The sequence below is a fragment of the Thermobia domestica genome, chromosome 15 (assembly GCF_964235325.1).
Source record: "Thermobia domestica chromosome 15, izTheDome1.hap1.1, whole genome shotgun sequence".
In the NCBI taxonomy this organism is placed as follows: domain Eukaryota; kingdom Metazoa; phylum Arthropoda; class Insecta; order Zygentoma; family Lepismatidae; genus Thermobia; species Thermobia domestica.
The window spans coordinates 120,448,564-120,466,373 of NC_137468.1; the positions used below are offsets into that span (position 1 = coordinate 120,448,564).

The following is a 17,810-nucleotide window of genomic DNA, read 5'->3' on the forward strand; positions in this document are numbered from 1 at the left end:
GCAAAATGTTGTCGCCAGTGGGTAGGGGCGAATAACCTTCGTCCTGTAATGACGCAGTTTCTTTGAATTTAGTGCAGGTGTCTTCCGTGATGCGTAAAAATAATAACTTCTACACACAAAAGTGACATTTGTATTGAAACTTTAAAAAGTGGGTCAAAGATTTTTCCACATAGGAAATATATACCACATAGACCTATTACAAAGGATATTCTTGCTGGAATTTTTAACGAAATTCACTAAACTAATTTCGTGCAAATAACTAACTCAATCCCTTCTATAAATCTTACATATCTCCTTATATGTTAATAATTATAAGAAACAATATGTTGAAAGTTACTGTTGAATACAACACTTTCTGAACCTCGTCTTATAATTTGCACTACGAGAGAGAAATTTTTCGAGTCTCGTGAGCAACACTAGTTCATCCAAGTCTTAGATTTCAAACATCATTTCAGTGCTAAGTGATCCGTATATAAAACCTATAAATTATAAAAGTAATTATACGACCACAATGAAAAGCATTTATGAACTTTTCGAGATACTCAAATAATTACACAATATACTCCAATAAGAAATATGGTTTAAATATTGTTAGATTACACCCGTCTTAGACGTCCCGTGACGTAGAAGGAATCTGAGAACTTCTAAATGAGGGAATACATTTTGTACATAAATTTACAGAACGAGACGGGAAGGGAGTCCTCAAGAATCGAGACAAAACAAGACGAGACTTCTACAAAATTTACGAAACGAAATCGAAAGATGTAAAGAAGTCTCTATTCAAATTTTATCTCAACATATTCATGGTAATATTAAACATGGATTAGCCAATGATTTCAGTAAATAGTAGTAGGTATTATTTGGAAGGGGGGGGGGAGATGACTACGAATTTTCACTCATCGATTTTCAACTTAGAAAACGGTAGCGCACTCAAAACTATAGAACTTATATTTTTCTTTCAAATTCCAGCCTCTTTATCTACATGGTGGCGTATCAGAGCGAAATAAGTTTGTTAGTTCTTCCTTTATATTTCCTGAGCTCCTAATGCTACTCACGTCAGTTTCTTCCAGATACACTTCGCGGGTGGTGTTGGGGCAAAGTCCCAGGAACTAAGATAAATTATAAATTGCGAACATTTGTTAGTTTTGTGAACGCTCTTTTAGGAAATATTGTTCCAGTGCAGCCCTTAAAATTTTGATGTTGCCCCCTCAAAATTCTCTCGAAGAAAGACTGATCCTACTAAAATACGATATTTGTAAGTACTCATACTCAATGTCTCGTACATTCTCAGAAAAATTAGATATTTCACATTTGCGCACTCATTTTTATCCAAAATTTTGGATTATTTTACTCCTCGAGGTTAACTTGCTTACGACAGATTAGGCTTTGAGATTCCTAATCAACAGCAGGCTGAAAATTAGGTGTTTTTAAAAATTATTCCTCATCACATGAGGGGAAATCTCAAAGAGTATTAAACATGGGTTATTTTCTTCAAATTTCCTAAATACTGATCAGATTCTGATTACCATCATGCCTAACACACAATACTCGATAAATTTACTGGTATGAAGCTATATCTCCTTTTTTGTATTGAAAAATATTATTTTCGAGCATCTTCTATCTCGGAAAGCAGAAACATGTTATATTTAAGTTTTATCATTGAATGCCACAGCAGTAGATAGGAATACTCTTTCCAAATTGGATGCTTTGGCCCGGCAAAAGGATGTCACTTCAAACGATCGTTTTCATCATCGAGACTTATAGTTTAATCTGGCGTAGAACCTTACTATAGGATCTAGTCTCCATGATCACTACCCGAAACACGAAGATGATTATGTAGAAAATTACGGAGCTTTAATAACTACTTCAGGTTCATTATCGTATTAAGTTTATCTCATCTCTTCTTTCTTATAACATTCAATGTATTTTTTCTTAAGAGAAAACTAAAAACATCAAACTTAAACGTTTAATAATAATCAATTTATAATAACTAGCAATGATTTTAATTAATATAAACTTACCTCCAAACTAAATTCTTTTTCCATGTACAGAAGAAGTGGTGTGATTACCAGTGGGACGTCATCTGATTCAGATTAAAAATTAATATAGAGGTTCGCCTTTCATAAACCTCGTTAAACTTAATCAATCAACTAAGCTTTATTAAGCTGAACGAACGTAACTTATGCATCCACTGTAAACGTTTATTTATAGATAATTCTCTCGAAAATGGTTTGAGTTATGTAGACCAAATTGAGCGCGATCATAGTGATCGTGCATGTGGTTTCAAAATTAACTGGATATAAGTCCCATTTAAGGGGTGTACATCAATTTGACACCGATCAATTTGCACCAGATTTGTTTAACCGGAAAATGTGCCACTTCCATTGTGGGCATTTGCCGAACTTAGGTAATTTTGCCACCAAAATATTAGCATGTAGGTAATTTCGTCACCGGAAATTTTCACACAGTAATTTCGTCATCGGTAAATTTATCACCATAGTATTAGAATATAGGAAACTTTGTCACGGTTACTTTTTACAGTTTGTTGAACTAAGTACAAAGAAAACGACCAAAACAGCTTACTTTATCTTAATCAAACTTGAAAAACAATTCAGTTGGTGTTATATTATTTCAATTTATTCCTACATCCATATTAATCTATGTATCTGTATAAAAAGGATGTGTACGTTACTAATGGTATAGAAACGACATGGAACTCAATATACTCTAGGTCTCGTCTCGAGTCAAAAAACATCGCATCAGTCTTGGTGTCGTTTCGATCAATATATGAAGCTCCTTCGTAATTAAGCGGTTAGTGTACGTGTCTTTGGCGTGGTAGATCCGGATTCGATCCCCGGCAGGTCATGTGGTTAGGATCCCACGTTGAGCTGTAATTCACATCTGATGTAGCTTCGCTAATATAGTCGAAAATGACGAAGCGACAGACATTTTGCTTGAGATATCATCGGTATCGAAAATCAACATTGAACCCTAATCAATTAATTAAAACACTTTGCATTACATTATTCTTAACTAGCAGACAGACAGACACTATACTACTAGCCAGAGCACGTGCCTGGGAGCATGAAGTTCCGGGTACGAATCTTGGTGGAAGGTCATTGAAAAGTTTCAACGCATAACGGTAGCTTAGACTGCACCTTAAACCGTAGGTCGACATCTCGAATAGCTTCGGTGCTGAAAGGGACGCTAAATTCCAAGCCAACCAACTACGAAATTTAGATCTTGATATTTCTAATCAATTCATTGGTTTAATATGATAATTTTGCTCTACCCATGATCTTGCCTTATTCTGAAATTCCTACACTCTACCAATCTTAGAATTTTATTCTCAGTTTCAGAGGAAAGTTGATAAAACATCCAGCAGTTGCAGTAAAGAATAAAATAAAATAAACGTATCTTTCCATGGAAAATTTTTAAGCTGCGTGAAAAGAAATGTTTGAAAACTGAAACATTATATGTTTGTTTTACAAAACTAAGTTTCGGAATATTTTGGCAATGTAGTTTTTCGGCTTAAAGCTTAAAATATATAAAACGATTATCATGCCTGTTGTTCTGTATGACTGCGAAACATGGTCACTTACTCTGAGGGAAGAACATAGACTGAAAGTATTTGAGAACAAGATCCTGAGACGAATATTCGGAACCAAGAGGAACGGGAATGGGGAATGGCGGAAACTTCATAACGAGGAACTACATAATTTATATGGTTTACCCAACATTGTTAAGGTCGTCAAGTCTAGGAGGCTTAGGTGGGCGGGTCAGGTAGCTAGAATGGAAGAAAGTAGAAACGCTTTCAAAGTCTTGACTGGAAGACCAATCGGAAAACGACCATTAGGAAGACCTAGACGCAGATGGGAGGACAATATTAAGATGGATCTCGCAGAGATTGGAATACAAAGTAGAAACTGGATGCAGTTAGCTAAGGATAGATGTCAGTGGAGAGCTTTTGTGAACGCGGCATTGGACCTCCGGATTCCATAGGCCATATAGAGTTAGTTGTGGGTTTCTTGCTTTCTTTTTTCCTTTTTTGTAATCATTGCAGATAAACTAGTTAGTTAGTAGGTTAGTTAGTTTTTCGGTCGTTTTAAAGACTGGGAAGAGAATAAGATATATTGAATCCCAATTCAAATTATGTATTGTTTAAAACATTTTCGTGATACCTAAATACCAAGCTGTTTGAGGTGGCATTTTCTCCCTCTCTCCCGTGCACTCGTCTATGACTTACACCATCCAAGGGCAATTGTTCCACCAACTAACATATAACATAACAGTAACAAATTTTGGGCAAGGCATGTAATTTCAATAATTTCTGTTAATATTCGACACGAGACCAAAACTTTCGAGATTGAGCTTGGTCTTGTCTCGGCATGTCTCCAAATACAACTGTCTGTCTCGTTCACCGTTTTGTTTCGGACTCTCGAGTAAGACTCGATATGTTGAATCTCGGTCTCGTTTCGATTTACTAAAGTCTGTCTCGAACTCGGTGTCGTCTCGAAATTTCAAGACGAGAAACAAGATATTTGAGACGAGAGTAGTGTCAGTCTCGGTATCATTCCAAGAGTATGTTATGTATGTTCAAGCATAATTCAGGAACGCTAGGAGCAATTTCAATCGAGTTTGATACACATATGACATACGATCAGAAAATAATACTGTAGAAATAAGACATCTCCAGTCAGCCTAGCGGTGGATAGAAGGAATGACATGTAAAAATAATCGAGAACGACCTATATTCATGTCGGATCCATATTTTTAAGAGTCTCTAAGCTCATTGGTGAGATTCCATATGGCATTCAAGCTCAAGTTTAGTCTAATAGAACAATAGATCCGTAGAACCTTTGATAATTCTTAGAGATGAATAGAACTATTGAACCTACCAGAAGATTGTGTTAACAAATAAATTTCTCTTCAAATATACATTTCGAATATTTTAAATAAACCTCTTATTCTTCCGTGTATACAGTTCAAAGACTAAATCATATTCGATTGCTTATTAAATAAAAAAAATAAAAGAAGCAAATTCCTTAATTTAACGTCCCACCATTATGATCTTTCGGTTGAAGGAGATAAATGGTTAATGAAATTGAGTGACGATGAAAAATTAAAGTTTGTGCTCTCCTACCGGAAATCAAACCTGGAAACACGTACAATAAAGGAAATACGCGCTAGCCACTACACCAGCAGATAGGACTGCTTATTACAATCGTTCCGAACATCCCTTTGAGTACGAAGATTATATGACACAGCGACCTTCAATTTAAGGTAGAATCGTAAGCAACGTAATACGATAAAATTTCATGGCTCTTCTCATCAGAACTTGAGCCCTTGACACGGTGTAAGGAAGACGCACGTGGATGGTTGCAAATATTTTACCGTAATTTAAAAGTAAATTATGGAGTATTAATGTAGTTTTCGGCCAAGAAGAAGAAAAGAAAAGTTGTATGCTGTTGTAGTTATTCATTGCTTATAGCAGTTTTAAATTCTTCGGAAAAAAAAAAAATCTTTCACTGAACTCTAGATACATACGTTAATTCATAGTATCCTTCGATATGAACAACAAAACCCTGTGCAAAAATGCTACTGATCTGTGACAATAGATAGCAATTTCCAAGAATTGTCTCACTCCCTTCTCTGCAGTGTGCCTTCAATCGTAAAGTACAAGCATCATATGATCTCATCTTTAGGAATGATGGGAGAATTTTGGAAACGTTACGTCTCATTCAGAGCTTAGGAAGTGTCAAGCTCCTTTGAGCCCGCGAAAGTCAAGTGAGATCGTGCCATGAAATTTGGGATGGACACGAGTCGAGCTAAAACTCGACTCGACTCGAATTCGAGTCGAGTTTCCAGTCGAGTCAAAGGTAATTTTCTCGAGTCGAGTAACTGTTTTTGAGGTCGAGTTTCCAGTCGAGTCGAGTTTGATAAATGGCTCGCTCGTTCAGCTCGTTTTAGCTCGTTCTGAAATCATTGTATGATTAAGTGATTAGACTGGAAAGCGAAAGCTATGAGAAATGTAAGCAGTAATGTGGAATACTTTTAGTGTTGCGGTCGAAATTTCGAGCCCAAGCAGAATCCCAACCTGCGTAGTGATGTCACCCGGCTCGGCTCGCTTCAACTGAGTGAAAAGCCCGAGCCTGCTCGATTGGGATAAGCCATTCAGCTCGAGTTGACTCGATTAGGATGAGCTGTTGGCTCGGCTCACTTCTCGGTAGGGATGCGTACGAGTCGAGTCGAAATTTAAGACTGTCTCTACTCGTGTCGAGAAAACGCTGCCCCGGCTCGAAATCATATTTCTGTCTCGACTTGATGGATTCTGTCTCGACTCGACTCGAAATTGGAAACGAGACTTCTCGAATTTCGAGTCCAGACAAAATGTACGAGGTAATATAAAAATATATAGTAAATAAAATGTAGGATATTAGCAAGATTTTAATTATCTTGCACCAAATGTCACAAGTTATGACAAGAAGCAACTGACACTTGGGCAACAGATAGTTGATGAACCAATATTTTTCTGGCTTTAGAGTTGTCCAACTTTCAATGCTAGAAATATTTGTGCCTTGTGAAATTTTGATGTTCATCTGTCGCGGCCCCATTTTTCTACAGTTTTCAAAACATTTCGAAATTTAAAATTAATACTAAAATTTCTTTGCCTATCTTATATCAATTTAATGTATGCTGCGTTTATATGTTGTTTCAACCAGACACATAAATAAGAGTTTTCTTGAAATCTAATGTTTTTACACTACTTGCTCAATGTCAATATGTGGGAGTTTATTGGAAGTACAAATTTTCGCATCCCCTTTTGAATACTCACGATAAGATGTAACTAAATATGCTCGCCTTTTATGGTTATGATTTGCCGGTAAAGAACAAAAAACCTCTTATTATACAGTACCAGTTTCCAGTTTCCCCGTATGATACAGAGGACCATCTATAGTTTTATGTATAATATTTAAAACAGTGCGAACATTTGTGACAAAACCCATGATAATGCTAAAAGATTGCGCACCCACAGTTTTCCAGCTACGGTAGAGCTTTCGCAATGGGGTAATTTAAAAAAAAATGATATTACATTATAGTATTAACATGAAACAATTGGACGAATACACATACACACATACCAGTTTAACGTCCCATTCAGCAGTGAGGCTATGAGATGGGACCTACTGATTAAGGTGGAATCCGAACCACATGAGCTCCCGTTCGGAATCGAACCCGGGTCTCTCACGCCATACAAGTACTGGTTGAGTCGAATGTTAGAAGTTCACTACGCTCGCTTCAACAACCAGTTTTCGTCTGCTAATTTTCTTTCTTTCTTTAGGTCACATTCAAAATCTTAGATAGACGTACGGTACATATGAGAGGGGAAGTGCTCTTATCCTTTAAGTTGATTCAAGGTCTCTGCGCTAACGAAGCTAGAGATAAGTTTAGGCAGACAATACACAAAACATGAAGATTTTTACTAAATATGAAAATATTATCATATATGAAATATTAAAACACGCTATTTCGATTCAATATACCATGAGACATTAGGACTATTATTCTTATTGGCGTGCGCGGCATGGTTTAAAAATTAAAATTTCATATTTTGCTCCGCTTATAAAAATAATATTTATACTTGTTTTCATATGATAATTTTGGAAAGTAGGCGATTTAATACTTATACAATAATACTAAATAAACCGAAAGTTGTTTTCAAGATCTTCCTAAGTACGAAAATGTGAATACCCAATAATTGTGACGTAAGAAATTCTGGGGTATAACTAAAATATACAACACCCTTCTTAATATATTTAAAAACATTTTGGATATACTGCATTGTTTACTATCTAGGTTTCATATATTCTTTATTGTACTAGTGAGCATTAACAAATTTACGTCGTACTTGTCTCTTCAAGAACAGTGAATGTGAGGCGAACACAACACAATAAAACAAGCTTTTATTCTTTCTAAGCTAGCATTCCTTCTCTTTGTCTGACTACCTGATAAGCACTATGAAAACTACTAAAATCTCAAGAGAGGAGCTTGTATACCGGTATCCACTTCCTGTTTATTTTTGTTTTGTAGGTTAGCGATAGCGATACTTTTTTTTAAAGAATATTGAGGATAATACCCTAAAAGATCAGTGATACCGACATTTGTCCATTTTGTACCGTTTTCTTATTTTAGCAGATAGCTAGACACGCGATCCAAGCACACTGCATTAGAAAGAGAGAAAAACTGAAAGGTATTAAATCTCAAACAAACCCCCGGTTAAACAACAGAAATATTTCGTTGTCTTCCAAGACATTACCGCAATACGCAAAGATTTTCGAGACATTCGAGTCGAGTCGAGATTTTTACAAGCAATCTCGACTTGGCTCGAATTTTACAAAATGTCTCGACTCGAATCTAGTCTCGAATTCGAATCGAATCGAGTCGTGATTTGAGATATCTCTCGACTCGTCCGCATCTGGTTCGGCTCGATAGTGAATGAGGTATGAGCCAAGCTGTTGACAACCATAAACCTGGGCCAAGCAGTTTTGAACATGTTTGTCCAGCGCCCTATAACTTTTTACAAATTTTGGCTTGAGCCCAAATAACTGCTCCTCTGGAACTCAAACCCAGAACCTCGTGAACGACGTCCTTGCTTCTTAGACTTCACGACCACAGAGCTGTGTTTCTTCGTTTTGTGGAGGGGCACTGCTTGTTGGAGCTCTAAGGGTGCACCCCTCCCCAGAGGAGACCTAAATAATACGTCTGTAATATAATAATAAATAGAATAGCACCGTTTGAAAATAATATGTATCCCTCCAAATACTGTGCGCGCCCCCGGAACATTTTTTTAAAAAAGCACTCCTACAGAGGTCGGCTGTAAATTAGTTTTTAGTATTCAGAAACAAACCGCCTATCTTTCATGTTTATACATGATATTCTTATAATAATAATAATAATAATAATAATAATAATAATAATAATAATAATAATAATTTGTAGTAGCAGTAGTAACATTGATAATTATATTGTCTATGTAGGAAAATTGACGAGAGTACTTGAAACTACACACGGGGTTTTGCTCGAGTTGGCTCGTTTTGGCTCGACTCGACTCAAAACTCAAAGCGAATTCGAGTCGAGTTAGAGGAAATTTCTCGAGTTGAGCCTAAAAGATGTCTGTTCCGATTCGAGTCGAGTTTCAAAGAAAAACCGCTCGAACTCGCTCGTCCGCATCCCTACACGAAATACATATAATGATATTATATCGAGTACATCGGAATACCAATCTCTTCCTAAATAATAAATTAATGACCTTACTACTTTTCGTTCATTTTATAACTTTCTGCAATATGAAACATGAGCCTACACGTTAAAATAGAATCTGAAGCACATGAGCTCCCAACCTCAAATCGATCCTGGGTCTCCTGCGCCAAAGACACGTACGCAAACCCTTTTCTGCATTTTCCGTTTCAACTCCCCATCCACGAAAATGAATCCTAAATTTTGCCAATCTATGTTCTGACCAAATTTGGTGATAATTCCTCAAGTAGTTCTTGAATTTTGTGTTTCGAACGGATACACACACAGAGTAAATATATTAAGTGTTGGTAAGCCAAACTCCTTAAATGCGAAATGAAATTTGTTAGTTTAACGTTAAACGACTATGCTCTTTAGTCTAAAGGAGTTGGGCGACTAAGGCAAATGAATAATGGTAAAATTAAGTCATTGTGTTCGCTCAACGAGAGTTGAACCTGGGACCCTGTGCACCAGTGGTGCACACGCTAACCACCTGAGTAGCGATGAGGAGGGTTAGAAAATAAGTAACAGTAGTTTAAATTGGTATTAGTTAAAGTTGAACTAACCGTTAATTTTATTTTTATACGGAAGTGGCAAAACATGATCCGCCTTATGTAGAGTCATTTTGATGTATGATTAACATCATGCTAAAGGCCTGACTACTGCAGGAAACACATGTTAGTAAACTCTTAATATGACACTAATCACATGTCAAAATGACTCTGCATAAGGCTTGATGTGTACTGTACATTTAAACAGGCAACCAGATTTCAAACTTATCAACTAGATTTAAAATACCTTAAGTTTAGTGGTGAAAATTATATATATATATGGGTAAAAGTGCGGGGGACGCCGTCCCTCACCTCCAAAAAATATGTAAGACGTCCCCCCAGTTTCTAAAATATTACAATGGGCAGAGACAGGCAGGGGAACGGCGTGACGTCATGCCGGTACCTACCGTCCCTCTACCTTTTCAGATTCACTTTTACCTATATATACATATATACATACATATATATATATATATATATATATATATATATATATATATACTGGTAAACAGGCATATAGAAGCTAATACGTCAACCATTAAATTATAGATCATCCGTTACAACGAATGTTATGAGAACTTGTGACATTGACACGTCTTACAAGGAATGCTTTTCCAAGAATTACAGAATTTTCGTGACCTTTCTACCCCTCTCGAGGCTGTACAGTTTGCTTGTGACAAAAAGAATGTGTTTCCCGCATGAGTAAGTAACTATTCCAAGAAACAAAGTGTGAGATTCTAACGACTGCAAAAGTTTATAACCTGTTTTAAGTCAGATATAAATGCTATGTTTTTGTTTGGTTACATAAAATACGTTATCTTTTCTATCTAAATAACCACTCGAAAAAATCCTAGAAAGGGGAAAAAATGAAAATGTTCTTCAGGGAGGGAACTAAATTTTTGTCACAGGGAATATCCCTTTCACCTTCCTCGTCAATTCGTACACTATACCAGCTGATGACCTAATTGCGTCACTCTGTGCCAACCAGGTTGCTAATCCATTTGAAGTTCGCAGGTAAGTGCTATTTCAACCATTTTCCAAACAAATGAGTTTCAAACAACCTTCAGGAATTTATTCTCGTGATGGGCATTTTTGCTAACCCTCATTCACCCTCACCCTCAATCAATTCCCTCACCCTCAGTCGCTTCCCTCACCCTCAGCCACCCTCGCCCTCAATCGACTCCCTCACGCACGCCCTCAGCCACCCTCACCCTCAGTCGATTCCCTCACCCTTAACCAACTCCCTCAACCTTACCCTCAGACACCCTCATCTACCAAAATGAGGGTGAGTGAGGGTGAGGGCGGCCTTCTTGAGGGCAAAAATGAGTGAGGGTGCCCATCTCTGGTATAATCACCTCATAAATTATGTGACATTCCTCCTGAATCACTCTGTATACATAAACAAGATTAAAGGTGAACAATATGGTCTCTCTCTAGGTCAGGGATGCCCAATGTTATTTTGAACACATCGAGCTAATTACGCAAATGGGCATCATGTTGATGGCTAAATGAAAGACAATAAAAGTAGTCTCCTATACAAAATCATTTTTACGTTTTTGTAAAAGTCAGGTTACAAAACTAACGTTTTGTTGTAAATATACTATACATGTTAGAAGAAGTTAATATGGATTTAGAATTTTACTCCTTTTGCATTTATATGGGAAAGTTTATTTTTATTTTTACATGATGTACGTTATTAATACACGTGTCATTTATTTCAAAACTATTTTAGCTTTCCTTGGGGTGTAAAAACCAATGGCTTTAGTTTCAGTTTTTTTTACATTATAATACTTCTTCTTCTTTTTTTTTTACATTTCACAAAAAAAGTCGTTAGAAAATATCTTAATAAGCAGAAAGTATGTATATAAAACACACGTTTCAGAGAGCGGTTGCCACATCACGGCATCGCGGACCAATTGTTAGACATGCCTACTAACGAGATTTCAATTCCCCCAAATATGGGAGAAACGGAACAACGGAAGAAGTACTGTGAAAACCCATGGTTGTAAAACCATGGTGATGGACATCGATTTTTTTTTAAAGGAATGAAAATGGACATCTGTCTTAATTTGTAAATAGGTTAATTTGGAAATTTAGCACTAGAAGACTCATTTATTTATGTTTTGTTTATATATCAGAATTGTTATTACTGAAATGTTTATGTAGTCAATTGATATTTATGTTACTAAACTCAATGCTTATTTTACCAAAAATTGTAGATTGGTTTTCCAAAGGATTACAACGGAATAAAACATTAAACACAATATACAGTGTATATTAGTGAATTGTAAAAGAATTATAAAAATATATCCTAAAAGACATTGTTAAACTGTAGTATAACATAACATATAGCATCGGTGCTCAAGCAGGGTGTTAAAATTCCTATTATCTCAATGTTGCAACATCAACTAATACTACTGCTACCACATATATTTGAAGAAGAAGAAGAAGAAGAAAAAGAACAAAAAAACAACTACTACTACTAGTAGTAGTACTACTACTACCACTACTATTACTACTTCTACTACTACTACTACTACTACTACTACTACTACTACTACTACTACTACTAATAATAATAATAATAATAATAATAATAAAGTAAACTTTACGTATTAGTAATTGCTTTCTCTGGACATTTCCTATTTGATATAAGTATTATTTCTCTTGGAACATTTGCCTGTCATCGTCCTACTACAACTTATATTTATTAATGTTCCGTCATCTGTCATGCACAAATAGCCAAATGGTAAAAGTGAAATGAAATCTTTAGCGTTTACGTCCCACGATTATGCCGGTTAGGCTAAAGGATGGTGGAATGAAATGGTGGAATGAAGAAAGTGGGAGAAAATGGGGGAACCCCGAGAAAACCCACGAGCACGATGTTTGTCCACCACAAAGTCCACACGGCGGAAGCTGGGATCGAACCAGGGACCCCAAGCAACGGAGGTGAAAGCTCTACCACTGAGCCACCGCGGCCCCCTAATAGCCAAGTGGTGTCCCGGGTTCAATTTCCTGTGGGAGACCCTTTGGAATTTTAAAGGTCCTTGCTGTGTCTGTGTTCGTGTCTCTGTCGTTCAGATTATTGAAATAACTGTTAAATGAGTATAACAAAGTAGAAACCAAAGACAAGTTACTGAGATAGGTTTGGTGAATCAGTTAATTTAAAAAATAGTCTGAAACACCAGATTCCTGTCAAGAGGAGTAAGGGTTCCAATTCCTGTAAAGAACATTCTTCTTCAGTCCTTGCATATTTCTATGTCAATTTGTTTTTCAATTTAAATTTGAATTCTCTGGAGTATTGTTTCTACTTAGCACTTTAGTACTTTATCATGACGAAATCGGAGTGTTTCATCATTATTACAACATTGGAAGCGTAAAAACGTGAAATTTGCTAAATACACTTCACATCGAGTCTTTGTTCCTCCTACTTAACAGTGCAGTATTGATACATATTGATTTGCAATATTAATATTTCTGATATATAACAACATAAGAAATATTCAATTTCTCTCGGTCTTGGAGTTGAGACGATTTTCTTCACAAGTGAAATATCAACAACACGAAATGACGTCATCCGTATCAACCTTGATTCGCACTGTCTAGGAATTAACGTATTTAGCAAACAACTGTTCCTAATTTTCTACTTTTTCTTTTACTACTACTACTACTACTACTACTACTACTACTACTATTAGTGATAGAAATTACAATATTTTCGTTCGCCATTTTTCAACACGTTCCATATATCCGTTCAACCAAACTTCGTAAATCGAAACAATTCTTCCTTATATTCATATGTATATTTTGTTAAAATATCAATATAACGCATAAATAATCCTAATTCTTTCACCCAAGAAAGGGTTTACTATGAATTGTGATGAAGACAACAAATCCTAATTATTTTGTTATGAGCATGACCATAACCTTACTATCAGAATTAGTATTCTGCCACATTGACAGGTCCTAACAACAAACAAATCTCATTTCCATCCTCAGGCTTAGTTTTTGTTCAGGAATGATAATTTTCGATCTTCATACCGTACAATAGATGGCACCTTCTCCCACCTCTCTCTCCTTCCAAAGTCTCTCTTGTAAGGTAATTCATCCCTAGTGTCCTAACCAATTTACTTTTATTTTTGCTATTAATTTCAATAATCTTCTTTCTGCATTCACTCTTCTCAGAACTTCTTTATTTCTCATTTTCTCCTTTCAGCTGTTTTTTCCATTCTTCTCCATATTTACATCTCGAGCCTTAATATAATGGGTATGATTACAATAAAATATGTAAAAGTACTGTAATGTGAGTATGACTATCCAGCTCTACATTATACCACTGGATGGAAGACTTGGAGTCGGTTCTTATAGCCACTTTTTGAAAGTTGACATTTATTAACTATATCGTCATAACTGTTTATGTGAATATTTATGTTTTGTTTCACTTACAATAGCAAAAGGAGACTTGCTTTGGAGCATGTTTTAACTATTAGCTCTCGAACTGTCTTGAAACTAGCTATTTCGAAACGGGACTACCTGGTTCGCATATCATCCAATATTTACAACTTACGAAAAAGTGAATTTTATTGTTCCGTTTCTTAACACATAACCCCAGACAAGTAACATTTCGATTCTATAAGGATCCTTACTAGAATGATTTAATATATATATGCACCACTTAATTTCCTTGATTTCTTCAATTTCCTCTACTTCTCTTCAAGAAAGAGTGAGTGAAAGTTGAGAATCTCAAGATAAAAGATCTGGGATTCTTTTTTCTGGCAGCCGTTCGTTTCGAAAAGACAGCAGCTGATAATTACTGACTGAATGTCGGATGTAGAGATCTATTATTTCTTGTGGAAATTTCTTGCTGTAGTTCATTAGCAAATTACCAAATATTTTAAATATTCATATCGGACTCTTATTTACGAGAAGGCGAAAAGGATATAAAAATTATTCATAGACCTAGGAGCACAACTCTTCGTTTTACAGTAAATGATGGATAGTTATATTCATGATAGTAATCAAAATAAAGTTACTTTCATTAGAGTGACTATCTAGATTTAAAAAAATATTTTTTTTAACTTGTCATTATTGTTATCAAATATATTTGCAGTAGATATAAAATTAGTTAGATGCATAAATTTCTAATTATATGCTTATTTGCATTTATTTCAGTCTAAGTTTGCATCTATTCAAGTGTCAGTGTTTATTGTAGAGGTTTTAAACCGAGAAATCTTAGAAGTATTTGTTTTGGAATTAAAAGTTTAAAAAATGCAATATAGGCAATAAACACCAATTTTAACACCACAGAACAAATTTGAAATTTACATGTGTAACAAATATTACACTTTTAATTATTTCATCATATCTTCATGTTTAAAAAAATAAATAAAAACATCTAAGACCGAGGTTCGAACCCCCGATCTTCAAGTTTTGTAAGTTCATTACAAAGACTTGAGAGCCTCAACACGCTCGGCTACCGTCCGCATATGTACTAGTATATCTTTTTTAATTATTATTATTTAACAAGAATTTTATTCCCAGCAAAGGATGGGCGAGCCTTGGAAGACAATACCTTCTCTGTGTGCGGAAGTATTTTCAAGTTTATGGAGGTTTAATTTGTAGAAAGTTTGCACGCTGTATATTATAAGCTCAAGTAGGCAAACTCATAACGATGTACGTCTTGCGGCTATCTCTACATAAAGAAGGGAGGGAAAATGCAATTTCTTCAGTATAGATCTGCGGGAATTGTGATGGATCTAGGCTCTCAGTTTGGGACTTAGTCTCTGAAATGGTTACAAGCTTTCTTTGAACAGAAGTGTACAATTCTGCGTGGTGTGAAAGCAAAGCAACTGTTTATTTTTCAGTATAAAGGGTTAGATTATGATTCTAGTACGACTATTCTTTGACAAAACTGTTTTCGTACGTATTATATATATATACAGAGGGTTGATTAATTCGTGTGTCAATTTCATTCGTTCACTGTGCAAAAGTGGTATGAGGTAAAGCCGTGCAATTTGGTGTAACTTTAGATCAAGGACATAAGTTTTGTTTCGTCATAGAAGCATGTCACTCGTAATAAAGATTGAAGAGATATAGAGTCAAAGGTCAAATTTCGATTTTTTCCTTATGGGATTCCAATGGTAAATTCTGAAAGAGCCTGAATAAACGTAAATCGAAGTGATAACAAAGAAAAAACTATATTATATGATTTTATGTCGCAAGCCGACCAAATATGCGTCAATCAAGTGTCAAGTTCAAAGAGGTCACGGTTAGATCAAGGTCACAGGTCATCTTGAGAATCCATTTGAATACAATGAAAACAATGCAATGTCCTTAACTCATCATATCAAATGGGTTCTCAAGGTGACCTTGATCTGACCGTGACCTCTGACCATGACACTTGATTGACGCATATTTGGTCGGCTTGCGACATAAAATCATATCATATAGTTTTTTCTTTGTTATCACTTCGATTTACGTTTATTCAGGCTCTTTCAGAATTTACCATTGGAATCCCATAAGGAAAAAATCGAAATTTGACCTTTGACTCTATATCTCTTCAATCTTTATTACGAGTGACATGCTTCTATGGCGAAACAAAACTTATGTCCTACATCTAAAGTTCGGACATAAGTTCGGACATAAGTACTATATTCGGACCAATACGGTATGCTAACAAAATAATAACCAGACATTCGATCACAGAAGCTATGGAAAATGTCAGGATATATGGATCAATGATTATAGCACTAGAAAATGTGGTTACCACTTTTACTATTAGAGACAAATTCTTCAGTCCAATTGGACAACGTATCCTTAGTTTGTTTCTGCTCTTGAGCAAACTGAGCATACTGGTCCACCCAATTTTCAGCATCATCTTCATCTGTACTGCCAACCACTTCCCCTGATTCTATCGTAATCTCTCCATCACCAACCTTCTTCATGAACTTCATAAACTGAAATATGATAAAAGAAAACAATGACTATGGTTGATCTAATTAAAACAATCTCTTTAATGTACTTTCTATCACTGAAGAACATTTAATGGAACATTAGTTTGCAACAAGACTATGTATGTGTCAATTTAATCTAAGATATTATACATAAAACAGGTTGTCGTTTCAATTTCTTATTTTCCTCTTACTCTCTAGTGCTCAATATAGGATTTTTGTTCATGTTTCCTTTTTTCATTAAGCTAACCTGACCAATATTAGCGAATATGAGACATCAAAATCATCCTAGGGAAAGCTACATTTCAAATCATGTATCATACACATTTTATCTTCAATTTGGCATACAATCTACAGTATCATTTTTCCTTTATTTACCTTTCTTCAACATAAAAATATACCTCGTTTCCCAGATTGTTTACAGCCGTAGTATAATTGTATAAAGCGGGTTAGTTTGTTTGGAGTTTAATGTTCCTCTTTATCATTTAAGCTTGATGAGGTGGACATACAACTTAACGTGATATTCTAACCACATGCACTCCAAAGAAAACTGAACATCGGTTTCCCGCACTGCGTGTGCAATCCATATACCTACGAGGAAAGCCATACGTACCATAAGCGAAACACTATTTTCAAATTGTTTCTGTGTACGTAAACAAGTTCTATTTTATTGTCTAAACGACATATCCTTAATAATAATTGTAGGGATTAAGTTTCGGGTAAAAGCTGTTTCTTCTTTAACTGTAAATAGTTAGTTGAATGTAGAAGAAGAAAGTGATTCATGTTTACACTGTTATCGGTAGTAGAAGAAAAAGGTTTGATTTGTAATCCCTTTATATGAGTCGTTTAGTTCCGAAAATAGCTCTTGTCCATTTACTGCAAATCCCAGAAAACTTTTTTAAAAATTAGGATCTGCATGTTTCGTAGAATTGGGAATACTTCCACGTGTTCATGTGAGAAACTTGAACTTCTCAAATATTTCCAGTTCTCCAAATCGCATCGATCATTCAGTTTT

The 17,810-nt window shown here is 35.5% G+C and overlaps 1 protein-coding gene across 1 annotated transcript in view; it reads right to left on the minus strand.

Annotated features, from left to right (window-relative positions):
• The window catches only part of LOC145671219 (peroxisomal targeting signal 1 receptor-like), a 375,788-nt gene that overhangs the window by 179,290 nt on the left and 178,688 nt on the right, over nucleotides 1-17,810 (minus strand). Inside the window, exon 6 of the mRNA XM_081740101.1 lies at nucleotides 16,612-16,801. Coding sequence (XP_081596227.1) covers nucleotides 16,612-16,801 — 190 coding nt within the window. The remainder of the gene's footprint in view (nucleotides 1-16,611; nucleotides 16,802-17,810) is intronic.